Source organism: Salvelinus fontinalis, chromosome 38 (assembly GCF_029448725.1).
Source record: "Salvelinus fontinalis isolate EN_2023a chromosome 38, ASM2944872v1, whole genome shotgun sequence".
Taxonomy (NCBI): Eukaryota; Metazoa; Chordata; class Actinopteri; order Salmoniformes; family Salmonidae; genus Salvelinus; species Salvelinus fontinalis.
This window is the reverse complement of record NC_074702.1, coordinates 14654629-14678736: the sequence shown is the minus strand read 5'-3', so window position 1 is coordinate 14678736 and position 24108 is coordinate 14654629. Positions and strand designations below refer to the sequence as shown.

Below are 24108 nucleotides of genomic sequence, written 5' to 3'. Positions count from 1 at the left end.
TGCAAATACAATTTGATTTGATTTGATCCAAAAAAAATGGCATTACTGAGTCTGCTGGTGGTAACACATCTAAACATGCACTCTAAGCAGTCTGACTGGGGCTGAAATATAATTAATTAAGACTAAATCCATTATCATAAAGAGAGAGAATCTAACTTGATTACTTCCCCTTAAGGCAATTCATCTCCGGCACCTGCTTTGATTTGATATGCCTTGCTCCTGGCATCCTAAGGGGGATTTCATTGCCATCTTATGCTTGTGTAATTACCATCAACTGGTGTGCACACAGACTCACCCTGAAGAGGCATTTGAGGATAATCAATGGATTGACTGGTTCTGTTGAATGAGCACCAATTATGGGATTATTATGCTTTCTCATAGAAAGGATGAGGTAGCGACAGGCCAGGAATCACTGATGGTGTGGCCGGGATAAAAATAAAAAAAATGTTTTTGTTTATTTGAAGATTTATACCCAATTATTTACTATAATATAGGTTTATTGTTTTAAATATGGCTGAACAGTCTAGCATGGGAGCCTTCCCCTTCAGGACTTCTTCTTAGCAAGGCCTTCTGGGTTGTAGGGCTTCTTGGAGTAGGGGCGAAGACAAGTTGGTCCTTGAGGCTGATCTGGGAGAGTTTAGCATTTTCCCCATTAATGGGGTCAGGGGAGGGGAAACTGATCCTAGGTCTGTACCAATGGGAAATGTCACACTGGAAGGGAATTCTCCCAGTCCATTGTCCAGCGGTGCTGAACTGTGGAGTTCATGGGTTGCTTTCCGGTTCAATGGTGCTGAATCTCGAATCCGCTTTAGCACCATTGAACATTTTACTCTTTTGACAAAGTCCAAATTTGAGTCATAAGGAGACATATTTTTCTGCATCACAATTCATATTAGAGGCTTTGGGCATAGGGACTCAGTTGGCCAAATAGAAAGCAATAAGGATGATATGTTTTGACACAATCATACATTACACAATAACTTATCCGTCCCAGGGTTGCAGATATCCTACAGGGAGGGAGGAAGAGGGGAATGCCTTGTGTTTGCGCACAGCATCTTCCACCCACCCTGTCCCTGAAGCCGCGTCACGCATTAAGTAAAGAGAGGCGCGAAGGTTGCAGTGCATGTTCCCAGATAGGGCGACTCCTGCTTTTCTTCCTCACACACCTGAGAGAGCGAGAGAGAGAGAGACTACCAGGGTCCTCGCAGCACACCACAGCCTATCTCTTGCAAAGTAGCGCCCAGTAGCAGTTTGGCAAGAAGCCAGTTACTTTCGGAACCAAATCGAGGGAGGGGGCGCGCACGGTGCGTGTGACGGGCAACTGACGTTTCCAACTGTCCTCTCCGCCAACGGAAGATGCACACTATGGATGTTTGTGTACGCGCTGGAGACGGCCGTTTTCTGCATTTTATTAACGACGGACACGCCTCGTCAGTTGCCTTGCATCCCCAAGGAACATCATGCGAGTAGGAGCAACGCACCCAATGCCATGCTGAGCAACTCCCCGACTTTTCTGCTGGCCCTAACCACGGTTGCCGGACTACTCCAGCGGTGCCACGGCTGGAGCGACGAGGACCTCCTGTTACCCCCCATCAACTCCACCAACAGATTCTTGGCCAACTTGGAGGTGGACGTGCACTACTCGAAGAGATCCGTGGAGGAGAGCGAAGCCTCCTCGTCAGACACTTCGTTACAGCCGTTGCCACAGTGCAACGTCAGCGTGCAGAGACTTTTCCCCACCTCGCTGGTGGCTCGTTGGGACAGCAACTTCGGTTTCCAGTGCGATGTGTTTATATATACCGCCAATAACAATGGAAGGGCTTTTTTCTCTGCTGCTATCAACAGAGCCATCTCACCTGTTCTCATCGAACACCTCGGAGTCACCGGCGGCCAGCAGGAGTTTAGACTGTGTGTTGGATGTGGCATGTCACGATACCGGCGATTCGGCAAGTCAAAGGCTCAGCAGACGGGGGATCCCATCAATTTCTGCTGTGTTGACTTCAGCCTTGACGAACTAAATGGGGACAAAAGTTGGAGATTGAACCGTAAACCCATCGAGTCAACTCTAGTGGCTTGTTTCATGACTCTAGTGATAATAGTGTGGAGTGTTGCTGCCCTCATATGGCCGGTGCCTATTATTGCAGGATTTCTGCCCAACGGAATGGAACAGAGAAGGCCGAGATAAAGAATTCTGGAGATAAGCCCCCAAACCAAGAGGCAAAAAATACTGTAGAATACATATTTCAGCGTTTTTTTCACATTCTACCAGTATGAAAGAATGTCCGTTTCCAATTTTACCGTTTAGAATGAAAGAGTGCTTTTTGGTTTTGGTCTATTTCCTATTTATAGGCCTTCATTGTAAGAAGACCAATAGTTTTAAAGGTAGGCTGTGCTATTGTATTACATTGGCTATAGAATAGGTGCATATGTAGAGTGTGTTAACAACATTTCACTGTGAACAGTGTTTGTATGGTTTTACATATTTGTAGGATTATTGCCTATAGGCAGTGGTGTAGTGGTGCCTGAAGAATAGGTATACTATTAATTTTGGCAAAAATGTCCCAAACGGCCTGCCCGGCGAAGGAAAGGCGCTCTGTGTGAAAAATTATATGAGAAACAGTGACATTCAATCTGTATTACCTAAAATTATAAATCCCATATTGGTCTTTCACAGTCAGGCCAACCCAAGCTGTACTGTGCAAGTAGGCGAATATTTGGCGTACTATTGAAAAATATAAATTAGGCTGTCAACTAAATCAGAAATTCAAAAGTTTCAGATGTATTTTTTCAGATTTTCACTTTCAAAATCATACTTTGTTTTATAGAAAAACAACCAAATTGGATGTTCTAAGTCCATAAAAATGCTTAAACCACATCAGGTCTGGGAAAAATCTAAGATAAAACTATTTTTGTGTAGTTACTCTTTCATTCCAGTGTGACGGTACCTAGCACTGTTGTTTTGTCAGTGGTGTTTCTGTAGCACATGAGATGGAGTTTGCAAGACAAATGGCCACTGGATTAATGCAAAGAATCATGATATCATTCTGCCAGGTAGGCATTGGCTACTTTGTAGCTAGTTAACATTTAATTGACAAGGTTTTTGGGAAAGCCTTTCCATCTACCAGAAGACGGCTAGGCCTATCATTAGCATCGCTATATTTTTCCTGTTCCTTAATTGTTTGAAACCTGGACATTTTATTTCATATTATGAGGCATGTCTTACCATTGCATAGAAACATGGAGGTAATGATTTTATAAAGACTTCCTCATATGCGTTCTCCTGTTCTACGGGTTTTCTTTCAACTGTATTTATTTGTCTAGCAGCCAAATGCATTATCCTATTCATATTAGCAACGGATGAAGGTTCCCTCATATCTAATTTTCTTATGGATATTACAATCGCCATCCATCAAACCTCTCACATATTCTGTGCACATTTTAGAATGGTGTTTTCCTGCTAATTGCATTTTGGAACATACCCACGTAGGCCTACCGCCGTGTGCCCATTGCTGCATCTAAAATGTGAAGAAATAATAGTTTATCAACATTTAAGCTAAACATTAAGAAATACACGCAATGCCCACTGAAAAAGAAGTGGGTGTACGGTGTAAACCTGCGCATACCCTCCGCTACACACACCACTGAGGCCTGCTATTTGTTGTGTTTATGTAGAGAGAAATTGCAGTTTTTCTCATGAACTTGAGTTAAAAAGTGTGCTGTAATACGTGGTGGGTATATCTTGTCAAGAATAAAGGCATAAATGTCATAGGCCTACCTGAATTTATTGTGGATGTTGTATCAAATATTTTGACGTATTGGCAACCCCTCTCTGATATTGTTTAATATTATTTAGAATGTTAGATTTAGATATATAACACAATTAAAACTAAGCTGATAACATATTTGTATTTATTTGTATGAAATAATATGAATGAATAAATACATAAAATGTATTTGTTTTATATAATACGGAGGTGAGGAGACCTATTTATTTTTAACTAACTGCTTAGTGACCGATTACGCAAATAGACTGGGTCGGTGAAATGAGCTATGGCCTGTAACTGTAAGAGAAACGATAAAGCTCCATTCTCTGTTTGAGAAAGCTTCAGGGAATAACAGCTGGGAATTTGTATTCATCTTTCAAATGTGAGTAGGCGATGAGAATATTTAGGTAAGCAAGTTGATGTGCTTATGTGTTTCTGAGTAACACACAAACCACTGTGTACAAACTGGTTGAGTTTGTCAACATATGGTGACATGGAATCTACAGCTATTGTTTCAATTCAACTCAGGGTTCAACAAAAAATAGACCATACGTATAGGCCTAGGGTTTCAAGCTTTGGTTGAGTTCAAATTTTATCTTCAAGTTAATCATTGAAATGTTGGACTCACGTCTCCATCTCAACCAAAAATCATGGTTAAAGAATAGGACTAAATCAAACTAAACTTTATTTAAAGTGCATTTAAACTTTGATTAGATGAGGTCTTATTATTTACATTTACATTTAAGTCATTTAGCAGACGCTCTTATCCAGAGCGACTTATTTCACTTAGATTTTTGTCTGAGATGGAGACATGAATCCAACATATAAATGATAAATGTTTATACAAACTGGGCATTGAATTGTGTTTGGTTGTCAACGCAACCAAATATCACCATTTGAAGGAGATGTATCTTCTACTTGGTTAGTTCCATCTGTGCCACTGAATAAGTCTGCCTTTAATTCCAATTTGTCTAAAAATTAATCATTGATATGTTGGATTCAAATCGTCATCTCAACCAAGAAAAGTTAAAGAATAGGACTAAATCAAATCAAACATTAAATGCACTTTAAATAAAGTTGATATTTGGTTGCGTTGACAACAAAATACAATTCAATATCACTTTTGCGATACAGTAAATAGCCTATTAACTTGTCGACAAGTTAACAAATTGTTTGTTGGATTCACGTCTCCAACTAAACCAAAAATAAACGTTAAAGAATAGGATTAAGCCAGTGGCTCAGATGAAACTATCAAAGCATTCGATATCCTTTAAATGTTGATATTTGGTTGCGTTGTCAACCAAACACAATTCAATATTATTTTGTAATAGAGTAAATAGCCTAAAATTAAGTATATCTTACAAACTAATGTAATTCAACCTTAAAATGAGTAACACATCCATGGTCAGTCACAACGTGAAGTTAGCCTACTGTAGCTATAAATGGCTTCTTATGTCATCATAGAAAGTGTGCATGTTCAAGATAGCATGCAAAGGTCGCAGGTCTGTGGAGATCTTCACAACTGCTATAATAATCTGTGCAGAATCTTGAAAAGCATTGATCACTTGCACTATGTACTTTCATGTAATCTCAACTGCAATCCAGGTAATTTGGTTGTGCTATGAGATTAAGCATATAAATGTACTTTTAAATGGTTGAAAGTGCAGTGATAACACATTTAGATGACAACTAAATTACTCATTGGAGTTTGGTTGTGCTTTTAAAATGTTTGAAAGCACAGTGATACATTGGGAATTCAAACAAATATGACCCACATTTCCACGTTGAAATGACATGGTGTGCCCAGTGGGAAGCATCCTTGTGTTAAATTATGTTTGTGAAAGGAGAGAAGAATCTCTCTCAACAAGCTCCTCGCAGCCCCTTTTGTTGATCCTCCTTGCTGCTCCTGTTCACAGTCATTATCCCAGTCATTGCTTATCCTCGCAGGGAACAGTCCTGCATCTCAGGCCCTCACCGCAATCTATCTCTCTGGTGAATTCACGGATGGATGCTCGATTTGAACATAAACAAGCGTCGCTTGCGGTACGGTTTTGGAAGCATAAGGACCTTGTCTTTCATTTCGGCTAAATTGATACACATCTTTATAGGGTTAGGATACCCACACAATCATACTTCCCTGTTATAGATTGAAGACATAGTGGACTACCTGTGCTAATTAACTATCTTCTCTGAACACCTGTGTGTAGATGGAAGACAGATGCCACAAACATGTTGTCATTTAAAAATACTGTCTGCTGCAACTGTGTTTAAACCAATGAAAACTGTACAGTACAGTAACTTTGTATTTTGCATTTGTGAAATTATTTTAATGTGATATAAAATTAGAGGGATTTATGTTTCTAGAACCGTACCATAATTGAGATTCGATTCACGTTTAGATGGAGTATTTGGCTGTTTTGGCTTCCAGAGCCAATTCACCCATTAAACAGAACATGTAAGGTTCTTGAACTAAGGAGTAATGTTAGGCTCCTTTAGTCCAATATAGGGCTAGTCACTGTTGAGTGTCAGTAAACAGAAGTATCATTTTAAGATTTTGGTAATTTGGTAATAGTTTTAAACATTTAGAAGTGAACCCTAATACATTTGTGATTATTATGATTCTGTAAAAAAAAACTGAAGAATAGGGAAATTATTTGATTTCCTTTTTATTTCATGACTAGGTCATTGCAATTGTCTAAAGATTGAAATGTAGATATGTATACAATGATATGTTCTATGAAATGTTGTCCATGATAACACTTACTGATGGACACTAACAGTATTATGAAGTTGCAGGGATATTCTTGAATTGGATGAGGATGTATTCTATAGGTAGACTGTGCATTAAATAATTGTTGTTGACACTGGCACAACCACACTCAGACCTAAAAAAAAAAAGTGTGTAGATGGGATGCAAATGACAGACAACATAGATGTTGACTGGCCCATGTTGTGCTTTATGAATAAACATAGGAAAACATCTTTAATGCATCAGTCTGGTTCAGTGGATAAATAGGAATGATGGGAGGACTGTTGATGCATTGGTTCTATCCAAAGGCCAACTAACTCTTGAAAGAACTTCCAACTCATCTAATATTTTGTTAGGAATCAGGTGGAACAATGGCTTATCAATTTCTATATGTACACCAGGGCCACTGAGCTTGCATTGAAGACTACAGGAGGGGGGGCAGTATTTGCATAGGTCAGACAATAGGATCAGCATCAAACACAAGGAGGACGAGGACCAGGCACTCTTCATATATTTAAAAGGCCTTAGAGTGCCTTGGTCCTCCTTGTTTTTAGATTGACCAATTAACCCCTTTATCAAGAGCACCTTCAATTTACAAATAACTACTATTGTATCCTAGCAGCACATGCCTTTGTTCTTTTTTCTACAATCTGTAGGAGCAGTTTGGTTTGTAATGATATAGCTAGGTAGGCAGAATAATGTTTAGTCAAGCCCCCCGTAAGTTGTGGCTTACACATCTTATCCCAGTGTCAACAGTGACAGCTGGACTGTAATAGCTGTACATGTAACAGCGAGGGACAAACAGGGCTTCCCAGTAACATCTCCATTGTCAAACAGTCACACAATCAGATTATATCTCGGCTATGTTACTAGGTAAGGTTTTGGGGAAAGCATAAGTCAGACAGATAGAAGGAGAGAGAGATAGCGCTTGTGTGTGTGTGTGTGTGCTTCAGAGAGAGAGGAAGAGGAAGAGAGTGATTGTCTATAGATAAAGACATTTATGGATACAGCATCACAGATATATGGCAGTTTGAACTGTTGAACGGCCAGGCCTATGTTTGTTCAGTAGGACGAAGCTCACAGACGTGGAAGTGGAGTCAAGCTGTTGACATCGACCATCTCCCTACCCACTCCCTCAGTCATAGGAGTCGTTTCTAACACACTGTGGTAAAAAAGGACTTCTGGTCAGGCTGAGAAAAACATCAGTTGTCTTTTCTGTCTGCTGAGTAGTAGTCTTCATTGACAGTCAGAGAAAAAAATGACATTTTTTTGTATTCTAAGACTCTTGTCTATGTTTTGTACAAATGAATATAGTTTTGACAGAGGTGTGGTTATGTAAAATACCCATGTGGTATAGAACAACCCTGCCTCCCCAACTGATGCCACTCTTCTACCATAATTCATCAATCCCTTCCTTGGTTGTTGTTCTTTCAGAGGGTGTGACACTGACCCTCACCGCTGACGAGGGCACTAATGGCAACATCAGCTAGAGTTCAGAGCGCAGCAGGGGGTCAAAGTGTACTGTATGCACCGGTACAGGCTTGAAGAAGTCCTGCTCCAGGGCTGGAATTGATTATGTGGTGCTGCTGACAGACCCTAAAGCTGCTGTGAACATGGAGCTCACCTGCCCTAAACCAGAGGAAGTCTTCACTGTGGAGGTGGTCAGAGAAATAGGTAAGAACTATGAAATATATAATGGTTGTGGTCCCATGGTATTTAGAATGTCCATAGTGTCCTTAGAGTGTCTATAGCTTGTCCGCATGGTACAGAAATACAGTGTCATTACAGTATAGGCACATTGTGCACTGTAGTTATATTGCTATTACATAGTCTTTACAAGTGGGATACCTGTGTGCATTTTCAAAACACATAGTCCATATGTGACTTTGTGTGTGAGCATACCTGTGTGTGTGTCTCTGTATTGACTTCCTCTAACTCCTACCCTCCTTCCATCAGATTGTACCACAAGGTCCTGTAATGGAGACATCACCCCCATTGAGTCTAGAACCGGAACGCTTCCACTCCAGAACTTCAACCGTACCTTTATCTGGAACCTGAAGGCCCCGGTTCCACGGGCGTTCCATTTGGACTTCACCCAGATGGGGCTGAGACAGATCCTGCCCTCTGAGAGATGTCCAGACCAGCACACGTATACCTTGCTAGCCCTCCAGAGGACAGGGGAGGCTGCCATCGGGACGTACTGCAGGAACGGCAGCGTCTCTGGGGCTCAGGTCTTGAACCAGGGCAGGCTCTCTCTGGAGGTCACCGGAAGACGGAAACTGAACCCCACAATGTTCAACGTGTCTGTTGGAGAGGAAATCAAATGTGAGTTGGTCAGACAGTGGTTTCAGACAATTGACGTAAAATCACATTGTTTTCATTTCATTAATATAAATGGATTACTTATGTCTGTATGTTTTTAGTCATGGCTACAGACATGATTTAATGGACCTGGTTAACCTTGTATTTTCTGACACTTCATCAACATATCATTGTCCCTCAGCACTTGCTGTCCTCAAAGTGACTTTACCGGAAGGGATGTCATCTTCGGAGTTGCTCTCTCCAAACTACCCGAATAGTTTCCCTGACGATGACCTGATGGAGGGAAAGTTTGTGGTCCCTCCCAAACACAACGCTACGGTTGTCTTCCTGGGTCAGACCCAGCCGCAGTGCCTGAAGAAGGTTCCGGCCGTGGAGTATCACCATGGTAATAGGCGGTTCACAGTGGTGAGGAAGCTGTCGGACCTCCAGACGGCCAAACGCCGGGACTCCTTCTCCCTGATCCTAAGGAACTGTGAGATGAACAGGATCGGAGACGGCTCCACTGGTCTCTCCCTCCGCTTCAAGGTTTCAGCCAAGAGGAGGAGTCTTCCAGGTCGGTACAAGACACTGATTACAATAAACTAGATGGCTTTAGAAAAGTTTTTACAAAACCATCTTTGAGTATCCCCAGCAATTTGACCGATTTGATATTTTCCATTAACAGCATGCCTGATTCAATTGGTCAACTACATCAAGCTCTTGATTAGTTGAATCAGGTGTGCTGGTACTGGAATAGGGAAGTGGAATGGCTAGGTGTGCTCCAGGAAAGGTTTGGAAAACACAGCTTTAGTAAAAAAGGGAAGAAGATGAATCATACTGTATGTGAGTTTGTGGAAAGCCCTGCTCTTTCCCTCTCAATTCCTAACACAAATGAACACAGAAGGAAATCTGGGTTAGGAGATTAGACATGGTATGACTGCAATCCATGCTTTGGTTTATTTTCCCTTGCTCTGTTTTTAAATGCTAACGTTTTAGCATGTGTCACAAATCCCATGCAAGTCATGCAGAGGAGACTGGTGGGAGGAGCGGTAGGAGGATGGGCTCATTGTAATGGCTGGAATGGAATAAATGTAACAGTCTAAAACACAAACATATGGAAACCACATGTTTGACTTGTTCCATTTTTCCGTTCCAGACATTACATTGAGGCAACCCTCCTATAGCTCCTCCCACTGAGCCTTAACTTAAGTCATGGTACCTACAGTGCATTCGGAAAGTATTCAGACCCCTTCACTTTTCCCACATTTTATTACATTACAGCCTTATTCTAAAATTGATTAAATTGTCCCCCCCCCCCTCATCTATCAACACACAATACCCCATAATGACAAAGCAAAAACCGGTTTAGGCGATTACAGCCTTGAGTCTTCTTGCTGATCCTCTCAAGTTCTGTCAGGTTGGATGGGGAACATCCAACCTGAACAGCTATTTTCAGGTCTCTCTAGAGATGTTTGATCGGTTTCAAGTCCGGGCTCTGGCTAGGCCAATCAAGGACATTCAGAGACTTGCTCCGTTCATCTTTTCCTCAATCCTTACTATTCTCCCAGTCCCTGCCGCTGAAAAACCTCCCCATAGTATGATGCCTCCACCACCATGCTTCACCTTAGGGATGATATTGGCCAGGTGATGAGCGGTGCCTGGTTTCCTTCAGATGTGACGCTTGGCATTGAGGCCAAAGAGTTCAATCTTGGTTTCATCAGACCAGAGAATCTTGTTTTTCATGGTCTGAGAGTCCTTTAGGTACCTTTTGGCAAACTCCAAGCAGGCTGTCATGTGCATTTTACTGAGGAGTGGCATCCGTCTGGCCATTCTACCATAAAGTTCTGATTGGTGGAGTGCTGCAGAGATGGTTGTCCTTCTGGAAGGTTCTCCCATCTCCACAGAGGAACTGGAGCTCTGTCAGAGTGACCATCGGGTTTTTGGTCACCTCCCTGACCAAGGCCCTTCTGCCTCGATTGCTCAGTTCAAGGCAGACCGGTGGGACCTGACATAGACAGGTGTGTGCCTTTATAAATTATGTCCAATCAATTGAATTTACCACAGGTGGACTCCAATCAAGTTGTAGAAACATCTCAAGGATGATCAATGGAAACAGGATGCAGCTGAGCTCAATTTTGAGTCTCATTGCAAAAGGTCTGAATACTTATGTAAATAAGGTATTTAAAAAAATGTAAAAACCTGTTTTTGCTTAATCATTATGAGGTATTGTGTGTAGATTGATGAGGAACACATTTATTGTAACCATTTTAGAATAAGGCTGTAACTTAACAAAATGTGGAAAAGATGAAGGGGTCTGAATACTTTCCGAATGCACTGTATATTAGCATTTTTTGCTCATCTTGTCCAAATTATCATAAAGTATCAAAGGGATGGGTGACTATCCCTTTAATGCCAATTTTTGTGTAGGGTCACAGGTATTTAGATTATGTAGTAGTAGTGGTAATAGCTACTATAGTTGTACAGATCCAACATACTCCACTCAAATCAAATCAAATCTTATTAGTCACATGCGCCGAATACAACAGGTGTAGACCTTACAGTGAAATGCTTACTAACGAGCCCCTAACCAACAATGCAGTTAAAAAAAATGTGGATAAGAATAAGAAATAAAAGTAACAGGTAATTAAAGAGCATCAGTAAAATAACAATAGCGAGACTACATACAGGGGGGGTGCCGGTACAGAATCAATGTGCGGGTGCACCGGTTAGTTGAGGTAATATGTACATGTACTGTAGGTAGAGTTATTAAAGTGACTATGCATAGATGGTAACAACAGAGAGTAGCAGTGGTGTAAAAGAGTGGGAGGGGGAAGAATGCAAATAGTCTGGGTAGCAATTTGATTAGGTGTTCAGGAGTCTTATGGCTTGGGGGTATAAGCTGTTTATAAGTATTTTGGACCTAGACTTGGCGCTCCGGTACCGCTTGCCGTGCGGTAGCAGAGAGAACAGTCTATGACTAGGGTGGCTGGAGTCTTTGACCATTTTAGAGCCTTCCTTTGACACCGTCTGGTATAGAGGTCCTGGATGGCAGGAAGCTTGGCCCCAGTGATGTACTGGGCCGTACGCACTACCCTCTGTAGTACCTTGCGGTCGGAGGCCGAGCAGTTGCCGTACCAGGCAGTGATGCAACCAAATCTTTTCAGTCTCCTGAGAGGGAATAGGTTTTGTCGTGCCCTCTTCACAACTGTCTTGGTGTGCTTGGACTATGTTAGTTTGTTGGTGATGTGGACACCAAGGAACTTGAAGCTCTCAATCTGCTCCACTGCAGCCCTGTCGATGAAAATTGGGGCGTGCTCAGTTCTCTTTTTCATGTAGTCCACAATCATCCACTCTGTCTTGTGGTTAATGTTTACAACCACAAAAGGGGATTACTGTAGATCACATATACAGCTTTTAACAATGCAAATTGTCACAGGGGCAGACTCTTGGTAGTCTTCTTCCTAAATGTGAAATCCTTGTCTTAATTTTGCTGTGGGCCTGCATGAGTTCTAGTAAGTTAGTAAGTGGAAGTGGATGTGCAGCTACAGTTGAAGTCGGAAGTTTACATACACTTAGGTTGGAGTCATTAAAACCTGTTTTTCAACCACTCCACAAATTTCTTGTTAACAAACTGTAGTTTTGGCAAGTCGGTTAGAACATCTACTAGTAATTTTCCCAGCAATTGTTTACAGACAGATTATTTAATTTATAATTCACTGTATCACAATTCCAGTGGGCCAGAAGTTTACATACACTAAGTTGACTGCCTTTAAACAGCTTGGAAAATTCCAGAAAATTATGTCATGGCTTTAGAAGCTTCTGATGGCCTAATTTACATAATTTGAGTCAATTGGAGGTGTACCTGTGGATATATTTCAAGGCCTACCTTGAAACTCATTGACTCTTTGCTTGACATCATGGGAAAATCAAAAGAAACCAGCCAAGACGTCAGAATAAAAATTGTAGACCTCCACAAGTCTGGTTCATCCTTGTGAGCATTTTCAAACGCCTGCAGGTACCACGTTCATCTGTACAAACAATAGTACGCAAGTATAAACACCATGGGACCACACAGCTGTCATACCGCTCAGGAAGGAGATGCGTTCTGTCTCCTAGAGCGTACTTTGGTGCGAAAGTGCAAATCAATCCCAGAACAACAGCAAAGGACCTTGTGAAGATACTGGAGGAAACAGGTACAAAAGTATCTATATCCACCGTAAAACGAGTCCTATATTGACATAACCGAAAGGCCGCTCAGCAAGGAAGAAGCCACTGCTCCAAAACCGCCATAATAAATCCAGACTACGGTTTGCAACTGCACATGGGGACAAAGATCGTACTTTTTGGAGAAAAACGGGGAGGCTTGCAAGCCGAAGAACACCATCCCAACCGTGAAACACGGGGGCGGCAGCTTCATGTTGTGGGGGTGTTTTGCTGCAAGAGTGACTGGTGCACTTCACAAAATAGATGGCATCATGAGGAAAGGAAAATGATATGGATATATTAAAGCAACATCTCAAGACATCAGTCAGGAAGTTAAAGCTTGGTCGCAAATGGGTCTTCCAAATGGACAATGACCCCAAGCATACCTCCAAAGTTGTGTAAAAATGGCTTAACGACAACGAAGTCAAGGTATTGGAGTGGCCATCACAAAGCCCTAACCTCAATTCTGTAGAAAATTTGTGGGCAGAACTGAAAAGCGTGTGATCAAGGAGGCCTACAAACCTGACTCAGTTACACCAGCTCTGTCAGGAGGAATGGGCCAAAATTCACCCAACTTATTGTGGGAAGCTTGTAGAAGGCTACTCAAAACGTTTGACCCAAGTTAAACAATTTAAAGGCAATGTTACCAAATACTAATTGAGTGTATGTAAACTTCTGACCCACGGGGAATGTGATGAAAGAACTAAAAGCTGAAATAAATAATTCTCTCTACTATACTTTGCAGTGTTGTGCAACGTGGACCTGAGGAAAAAGCGGAGTCTTTCTCTCCATATTGAGAAAACCACCCCATGTCTGACTGTGAGCTGAAGCTGAACTCTGTCATCTAGGAGAAAATCAATGTTCCCTCAGCGAAAATCTCTCAGCTGTCCTTCCAGGACTTCCCAAGTCAGGAGCTGCTACTGACCGCCATCAGAATCATAGGTAACTAAGGCCTAACTAGCAACACTGCTCTGCTCTGAGTTATATAACCATAAGCATTATTATTAACACTATGCTGCTCGCCCAGTCATTAACTTCTCATTGTGTTGGTCTGGCTTGACGTCATAGAAGAATAACATGATATACCGTTCAACGTGTGTGTGACTGTGACTTAAGCACTAACTAAACAATCACTGCAATTCAATGCTACATTTTTGGCTCCCCTTACACTTGAAACAATATCTGGAGTGTGATAATTAGGATGAACAAATACTTTGTCCTTCTTTAGATCCTAAGGCACCACAAACTCATTGTATATATTCAACTTTATTTTGGTTTGTATCCTTTACCTCTTCTCCATTTCTCAGAGTGCCGTCACTGGAGGGGCTGCCCTGCTGCAGCAGCCCCTGTCCCTCTGACGGCGCCCGTCCTGGAGAGGTGTCTTCCCGCTCCCCTGGGCAGTGTCACCTGGATCCTCCGTCCCCCTCGGCATGGCACAGTCGAGCTCCTGCCCACTACTGGCAGCCTCAGGCAGTCCCTGCCAGAACAACCCTGCAACGGCTCTGTCACTCTCACCGTGGCCGAGGACGATGACGGCACCACCGTGGGTCAGTTCTGCCCTCAGGGAGCCATACGCAAAGTCCAGGTCCACACCAACGTGTCCATCACAGCTTCAGCCTCGACAATGGGAGGGAAAGAGAGGTGGCCATTCTCTCACCCTTTACTCAACATCTCCTTCACCAGGGAGATTGCAGGTAAATTTTTTTAATTAAAGGTGCAACTGTGCTGTTATTGTGAAGTGGAAACGTCTAGGAGCAACAACAGCTCAGTGGTAGGCCACACAAGCTCACTGAACGGAACCCCAGAATGCAGAAGCGCGTAGCGCGTAAAAATCGACTGTCCTCGGTTGCAACTCACTACCAAGTTCCATACTGCCTCTGGAAGCAATGTCAGCACAAGAACTGTTCGTCGGGAGCTTCATGAAATGGGTTTCCATGGCCGAGCAGTTGCACACAAGCCTAAGATCACCATGCACAATGCCAAGCATCGGATGGAGTGGTGTAAAACTCATTGTCATTGGACTCTGGAGCAGTGGAAACGCGTTCTCTGGAGTGATGAATCATGCTTCACCATCTGGCAGTCCGACGGAAGAATCTGCGTTTGGCGGATGCCAGGAGAATGCTACCTGCCCGAATGCATAGTGCCAACTATAAAGTTTGATGGATGTTGAATAATAGTCTGGGTCTGTTTTTCATAGTTTAGGCCCCTTAGTTCCAGTGAAGGGAAGTCTTAACACTACAGCGTACAATGACATTCTAGATGATACTGTGCTTCCAACTTTGTGGCAAAGTTTCAGCATGACAATGCCCCGTGCACTAAGCAAGGTCCATACAGAAAAGGTTTGTCGAGATTGACGTGGAAAAACCTGACTGGCCTGCACAGAACCCTGACCTTAACTCCATCGAACACGTTTGGGATGAATTTGAACGCCGACTGCGAGCCAGGTCTAATCGCCCAACATCAGTGTCCAACCTCACTAATAATCTTGTGGCTGAATGGAAGCAAGTCCCTGCAGCAATGTTCCAACATCTAGTGGAAAGCCTTCCCAGAAGAGTGGATGCTGATGGATCAGCAAAGGGGGGACCAAGTCCAAATGAATGCCCATGATTTTGGAATGAGATGTTCAGCAAGTGGGTGTCCACATATACTTTTGGCTATAAAGTTACATCTTTAATAAATTGTTTTATATAAAAGTAGTACTGTAACTGCAAATATGTTATTCTCCCCCTGATGTACACACAAGAGATACATCGTCACGGTATGCCCAAAGCAAGGAGTACCGACTCTCCTGGCCACCCCTAGTTGGCCTGTGGGAATGAAGTCCTACTCCACTGTGTCCTGGATCGTCAATGTCCCCTCCAAGCTGGAAGCCCACCTCATGTTCGACAACATCAGCCAGCCCAAGTGCAGCAACCGCCACACGGGCATCAGGTAAAACCAGAAGAGGATGAGGTACCCCTCTGAGACGTCCTCTCTAGGTTTTTCCATTCTAGGGAGTTTTTCTTGGCCACTGTGGTCCTGCTTCTTCCTTGCTTGGTCTTGGGGTCCAGGCCGGGTTACTGTAAAGCCCTTTATGATGTGCTGTATATAAATACATTTGATTTGATCAGGGTGCAGATCCTGGGCTCCCTGGAGGAGATGTACAGCCGGCGGGAGGACGAGGAGGCAGGCAGGAAGATCACTGTCTCAGAGAGCTTCTACCTCAACATGTCCAACTGTATGTCTGAGAGAGGACACTTCAGCGTGCTCACACAGATCACACTGCACAAGGACAAGAGTGAGTGACCGACCGTGTGGAGCATTCATCATGATAAGCAGTGTTGTTCTATCTCCTCTCACTCCCTTCTTCCTCTGGCCCTCTCCATAGGTTGTTTGTTTAAAGTGAATTTGAAATTGCAGTGAAAATTTAACGCTCCATGTTTCTCAGCATTTGAGTTGCACCACCCCATTTTGCCCTCAGAACAAACTGAATTCATTGGAGCTTGGACTCGCTCATTAGGTAGGATTAGGCAGCTGCCTATGGCGACAGATTGACGAGGGTGGCATTTTCTGAGGTAAATTGACCATTTTCTGAGCTAAACTGACCAAACAATGACAATTTTTCTCAACCAGTGGCATATGCGGTTTTTAGGTGAGCGTTGATGCCACCCTGTGATAAGCAGTGCCCACTTTGCTTGTCCATTCCCAGTGAGTTTCTTCAGGGTTCTTTTGGAGACGCATCGCTGTGGCTCTGCATCATCATTCCGTCAAAAAAATTATCTGACATGAGTCATGTAGCAGATATAGGATATGGTAGAAAGAGTATGTGGCCTTTTCTGTAGCCTACAGACTGGAGAGAAAATGTATGATAATGTAATGTGACGGACACTTTTTACATCATGCAGGTATCTCCCATCAAATAGCCTAACCTAAATGGCTCTCAATCAACAACAAAAATGTGCTGTAATGTTAATTAACAACATATCCTAAAAACAGGACAGGTCAAAGTTAAATGGACAATATGAAATGGACAGTCACAACTGTTTTCCAGGAGTTTCAACCCATTGTCGTGATCAGTGGTTTCAAGTTTGTATCCCTCCATTTTTGACAAGTTGATCATAGCGAAAAAGTACTTTTGCATTTCACGCTGATATTCAGAGCTTGCATAGCCAAATTGATTAGTCACAGGAATCCGTACTAATAAAGCCAATGCAACGGCCTGTTTTACAAACAGTGGGCCTAGTACATGGATGGGAATTCATCAAATTCCATTGGGGGCCACATGGTAGGCTACACCCCAGTAAGCACGAGCCGCCGTCTTTTGGAAGTCTTTTTTTTGGTCCTGTCGTCCTTTTTTGTGTTTTACAAACGGTAGGCTTACCACAGATGGGCATTCATAGAATTCAATTTCAGGCAACACCTCAGTGAGCATGGAAGCACGGACCAGCGCCTTTTGGGTGTCATTTTTTGTTGCAGTCTTTAAAAAAAATGTTTTTTCACTTACTGGGAGTATTCTAGTTTTGCGGCAGCAACATTTTTTGGTCTCGCCTAGGGCGTGTGGTGGAATTATTCTAATCAAAGGAGAGACTTTTAGATTTCTTCAAACCAATTTAACTATTATTTAATTAGTGCAGTAATGGAGTTGGTCAGTAACCACCCTGGAGGTGATCCCTGAGAACTCAACCAGCGGGACTAAGCCACAGCATTTCATAGCAAAGTACATCCACCTGGATGTTTATGACAAATCACAGATGAGAGAATTTATACAAACGTACATTGTGCTCTCATGCAACAGACATCACGATTACATCGCAACAGGTTTCTGTCTCAAGGTCGTTTACTGCTTGTTTATACAGAAATACTAATGTAACATAGACACCAGGTCATTCCCTCAAATGATTAAGTTCAGTGTTCATCTGCCATATGGGAGAGAAAAAGGAGATTGGGTCTCCCTGGCACCGACAGACAGCCACACAGACACTAATCATGGAATGGAATGTCTTATTACAAAGCCATCGTAAATCTACTGTCAGCGTTAAAATCTCAGCGGCTCCTCTCAGACTCAAGAGTTCTAAGAACACTATTCTGTTGCCTATTAGATATAACAGACAGTCTGAATGTACCAATATAGGGATACATTCTAATATAAAAGTAATGTGATTAAGATGTTGTAATTCTACGACAGGCGGCAAGGACCTGCCCTGGTTGAGTCAAGTTGGCTGGATGTCCTTTGGGTGGTGGACCATTCTTGACAAACAGGGAAATTGTTGAGCGTGAAAACCCCAAGCAGCGTTGCAGTTCTTGACACAAACCGATGTGCCTGGCACCTACTACCATACCATGTTCTTGCCCAAGGCTTAAAAATCCTTCTTTAACCTGTCTTGCCCCCTTCATCTATACTGATTGAAGTGGATTTAACAAGTGACATCAATAAGGGATCATAGCTGTCACCTGGATTCACCTGGTCAGTCTGTCATGGAGTGTTCCTAATGTTTTGTATAATAAGTGTTATCAGCCTCCGGATTTGAAACATTATGTTAAGTGAGTGGGTTGATAATGGGATATCAGTGAATACTGACCTGTGTATGTGTTCCTGTTCCTAAGACCTGCTTCTGACCACCATTCTGAGTGCGGTGGCAGCTCTGCTGGTTCTCATGGTGGTTGTGTTGGCTGTGGTTTGTGTGGTGATCAAGTAAGTGAGCTACTTTTTCTCTAGCCATTCATGATAAATGCTGGGATGGTTTCTCAGACAGATTCATCTCCAAGAAAAATAAGTAGCAGGAGCGTATTCCAAAACAACCACAAGTGCTCTTGCAGAGGAATGTTAATGCAAAAGCAAAAATTATAACCACAACTAGGGGCTAAGGACACCCTGATGAAGGCCTAAACCAATACGCGTTGGTGTATTTTAATGTTTTAGCCCACCTTGAAGGCTTTTTAACTTTCAAAGTGTCTGGACTTAGATTTTTTTATGCCACTTAGCACATATCTGTGGATATAATTTTTCCTTTTAAAATAGAGATTAATATCAATTGAAAGTGCTTTTTAGTCCAGGATTAGGATTAATCTTTGTCTGAGAAACCAGCCTTTTGAGTACATATGGTAACTATGCATTAGAAGGTACACTCTCCTTTCAATAGTTTATTTGATATAAAAAAAGACATTTCCGTATACACAGACTGCATTGGGCCTCACTCAGGCTTCCTTTACTAGGATATGGAACTGGAGCATTTTATCAGAGTGATTTCTTCAGCAAAAACTGCTGTAGTGTTTTAATGAAGTTTGATTACGACAATATAGGCTACTTCTCCCTCACGTTCACATTGTTTTTACAATTTCAAAATAAAAAAGACTGCTTGTAAAGGCTCAGGCTGCAGGTCATAGGCCCAGGCCAGGGCAGTCTTCAATTTTCAATACTGATCAAGAGTCCTGGTGTGAGTCCTCATATGCAATGTCAGACCCTGGCGAGTATCGAAACGTTCCTTACACCCAAGACAGCGATACAGTTTCAGTTTGTGATTTCTCATATGCTCTTCCAGCAAAACCTCCTCATCCTCTGTGAAACATATACCACAGATGTAACAAGAAAGTGATCCTGTACTTGCAACATGAAAATGTAGATGTTCTTTCAAACTTTCTACAGACTCAAAGGTTCTTCCGCAGATACCACACCGAGATAGCTGTCTATGTCTATGGGCATGAATCACTAAAGACGTCATCGTGATAAAAGGTTTTGCACATATTCTACAATGACGAACAGCATTACTGGGGATAGGGGATTTCAAATGGGACAACTCTGTGGATTCTCTGACTTTAGTACAGACATGGAAGCTTGGTCCAACTTCTGTCTGTGTTCTCTTTGACTTGAGTGGAGGTTCTTCACTCTCCATCCGATCAACACTTTCACCACTCTCACTCTGAGTTTCAGACCAGTCTGAATTGACTGCAGATGGGGGCTGAGAGTCACAGTTACTGACATTTTCTGTTTTAATCTGTTCAATTTGCATTGTGGTGCTGGGTAGCTCATCCCTGTCTGTGTTTCCTTCACGTTGGGTTAAAATTTGGTAAACATGTGAGGACTGACTTGGGTTCTGATTACAGTCACCTTTTACTCTGGCAGTAGATATGAAGGCTTCTGTATCAGCAGAATCATCAGTATAATCAGTATCATAATCCATAGCTTGAAGCTGCTCTCGTCTCTGACTGATGACCCATAGTTCCTCCTGTTCCTCTTTAATCTGGGAAGGGTCCTCCTGCCCCAGACCGGGACTACACTCCTGCTGCTCAGGAGAAACCTCTTCAGAGATGGAGAGAGTGAGCTGCTGGAGGTCTGTGGGGAAAAGGAGCATGATATATTTAGCTAGTACATTCTAATGCTGAGATGCTGGCTTACAAGAAATGTGTTCTAGCCAGATGTAACGTTTGAGCTACACAGTAACCACATTTCCAGACAGTTTTATGCAAGTCATATCATATATATATAACACGATAGCTGTGATGGAAACTGGAAGTTTCGGTACAGTTGTATAAATGCCTACAGATAATTTGTTCTTTCGACATAGTGTGATATTTTTGTGTCGGTAAAATAAGTGATGCGAGAAAAGGCGATGCAAACACTTTAATGCGCAAATATTGATATAATAAACATCACATCTATGTAAATTTGGAGTCACGAGATTATATGGTGTATGGTCGTCTATGACTCGTGAAACCATGCAGTTTATTAGGCAACAGATTAAATAAATTATGAATTTCACAGGGTGGTGTATAATATCGAAGATCTTATTCTGATGACGGATGCTTGACAAATAAAAATATTCTCGCTATTTTTCATAATAATCTCATGTAGACTATCATAGGCGGAAATCCCAGGGGGGACGGGGGGGGGGCGACCCCCCCATCTTGGGAAAAATATGATTTGTCCCCCCCAATATATCACTGTAAACATAACTATGTAATTTCAATAATATTAATAATACGCAATGAAAGCACTTGTGCTGATTATAGACACTTAATAGCGCATTTAAATTTCAAAAGATTGCGACCCCCCCCGCCCTTTGCCTCACAATGGTTTGATCCACTGCCAGTTCTTTAGCTGGCAAGGTAATAAAGGGTTCGTATCTACTGTCCGAAAGGGACATGTACGTAACTGACGTGAGGTTAATCCAGTCAATCCATACCAGGTCCATAGCAATGTTATTTATTTATTTTTATGTTGGCAGGGTTCACACACTAGCTGAATTTGCAGAGCTAGCGCGCAAACTAAAGCAGACATTAACTATCAAGCTAGCTAGTACCTATTCCATTTATGTGGCGTCGTCAAAGATGGAATCTTTGCTATCGTCAGTTTATTCCAAGATCAGCATGCAGCTGTAGTGCTTCGACGTCCCTGTGATAAGGTTAGCAATAAACTGAAGTCCAAACTGAACAGAACTACACTCTCTTCTACCATTGTCTTAAATATATATAATGGTCTCGTTGCAAAAGATAAATTGTCGCTAGTGAACTTTTTTTATTTTATTTTATTTCACCTTTATTTAACCAGGTAGCAAAGATTATAGCAAACACACAGAAACAGCTATTGTTGGAAGCCAGCCAATATGAAACAAACTATTTAAATTACAAAAGGTTGCAGCATGTGTTGTGTAAATGTGTGTGTGCAGCTAGGCCAGCCAGCCAGGTAGAAAAATGGCAGAAAAAAGTAAGAAGACGGACATCAGAGTATTTGTCAGTACACCAAAACGCATAGTAAGAACTCTAGTATCCTAATATCTCAAAGACTAGTTGATAAAATGTTCATAAGAAAGAAGTAAAATGCTAATGGAAATCTTTCACAATGATGTCATTAGGCAGAGCAGGCAACAGATGGCACACAGACAGCAGAGCTGGGGACAGATATGCAGGGACAGATTGGCAGACAGGGAGTCTCAGGTAAGTTTGTTGAGTCTTTGTTTGGCAACATTATGAAAGGTTCTCAATTTTTTTGACTTGTAAAATAGGGACATAATTGGAAAATGCCATGGATACCCCCACTCTCAACTTAAACTGGTGACTAAACTAAGATTTGTTTACGGCAATGGTATTGCTGTTGTGATTAATTGTGTAGTTTTGGGTACCGGTAGTTAGGAGTACGGCAAACACCTTATTTATTTTCTAGGAGACAGACTGAGTCAGTTAGCGTGGTGAAAGGGAAAGAGCCAGGGAGAGAGACTTCAGAGGACAGTGTCACAGCCACGGCAGGACCAAGTGTCACCCTTGTTGCCAGCAGCACCAGTATAGGGGACAGTGGCACAGCATTGTCCAGTTACCACAGTGATGGCACAAAACCATATCAGCCACACCCACAATTTATAGAACCGCAAACTCTTGCCAACAGAGTGTTGACGTTTCAAGAGAGATGGTTTCGCGATTTCCCTTGGCTACATTATAATCCATCAATAAAAGGAGTATTGTGTTTTCACTGTAGCCAAGGGTTTTCAAGCCAGCCATCTTTTGGCCAAAGAGCTGATGCTGCCTTCGTTAGTGCAGGATTTAGGAACTGGAGAAAAGGCATTGAAAAATTCACAGCACATCAAAATTGCCAAACCCACCACCACTTTGTAATTGTAACAGCACACCAGCTAAATCCAATCAGTGTCCAGTTATGTCCAGCGCGTGGGGTAAACAGCAGGATGACGCAAGGCATTGCTTGATGAAAATTGTTAGTTCGGTGCGGCATGTAGTAAGACAGGGACAAGCCTTTAGAGGCCACACGGATGACAGTGGGAATTTATACCAGATTTTGAAACTTAAGGCAGAAGAGGATGATCCCATTTTACTGAAGTGGTTAACAGAGCGTACCACAATGTACACAGGCCCCAAAGCACAGAATGAAATTCTGAACATCATGGCCAATAGTCATTCGAGGCATTGCAGCTGAGATTAGGTCTCTTCCGATTGTACAATTTTCATTAATTGTTGATGGTACTCAAGATGTCTCTGGTGCTGAACAGGAGAGTGTCTGTCTGCGTTATGTTGACCATGACCTTGTCATGACCAATGCCCTCACAAGGAGTTTATTGGGCTATACAGGGTGTCGGAGACAACAGGCGAGGGCATTGCGAAAGTGCCAACTGATGTGTTGTTGAGGAAACCCGCAAACATATGCTCGGTTCTTTTGTTCAGTAGTGTGTATAGCAGTGGTTCTCAACCTTTTTGGGGTACTGGAACCCCTGCATATTTTGAGGCAAGGCAGGCAAGGTTTTGAGCGGTCCTCAGGGACCTCCACCCCCTTTATATTATATGTAAACTTACTGGAAACCTTGTGGTACTGACTACATTCATTACACTTTTTTATTTCACGGACCCCTTGCAATTAGTCCATGGACCCCTGTTTGAGAACCCATGGTGTAATTGATAGTTGTTCTTTTGTTTAGTAGTTTTTAGTACACTTACAAATGATTTATTTCATGTTATTTTATTTAAAATTGCATACTTTGTGCGACATACTTGTCCATAGCTGCTGTTTGAAGAGTTGAGACACTGACTGAAGGATATTTTGGTTGATTTATTTGGGTTTTTCATTGAAGTAGTTATTTTGCTTTTAGAACTGTACTTATTTTAAGCTTTTTGTTCTTGCAAAGATATTGTAGACTCAGGCCAGGTGGACATATTTAATGACTATATAAATGTATCAGAAAAAGTCAAATTAAAAGGTCAATTCAATACGGAGACCAACTTTGTGATGGTTCTCAATGGAGATTCTTTTAGATGTGATCACACCATGTTCATTGTATTTATGAAAACTACACCCATACAGTGTACAGTACCATTGTCACCTACTGACCTTTCTTGATATTGCTGGTTGTAAGTACGAATACCTGCATACATACTGGACTGGTAAGGAGCACTGCTATAACTATTATTATTAGTAGAATTATAATGATTTAAACATTTGAACAAGTTGGGAAAACCCTTCAGTTAACTACTGTACCTATCAATTATCCAGTTGTAGGAATTATGGTTCCTCAATATACATTTAACAACGTATGCTATGTGTTACAGCACTACTTTTGGTGTCCCCCTCAGGAATTGCTCTTGAGAAAATTTAATGTAATTGTCCCCTCCAAGGTT

At 42.1% G+C, this 24108-nt stretch overlaps 1 protein-coding gene and 1 pseudogene across 1 annotated transcript; both read left to right on the top strand.

Moving 5' to 3' along the window:
• The first annotated feature begins 1086 nt into the window (after nt 1-1086).
• LOC129837196 (transmembrane protein 158-like) lies at nt 1087-8043 on the top strand. Its single transcript, XM_055903141.1, has 2 exons — nt 1087-2382; nt 7948-8043. Exon 1 carries the CDS (start codon nt 1370-1372, stop codon nt 2183-2185), a length of 816 nt encoding a protein of 271 aa, XP_055759116.1. The 5' UTR covers nt 1087-1369; the 3' UTR covers nt 2186-2382; nt 7948-8043.
• On the top strand, nt 7893-23717 carry LOC129837151 (CUB domain-containing protein 1-like; annotated as a pseudogene).
• The last annotated feature ends 391 nt before the right edge of the window (nt 23718-24108 follow it).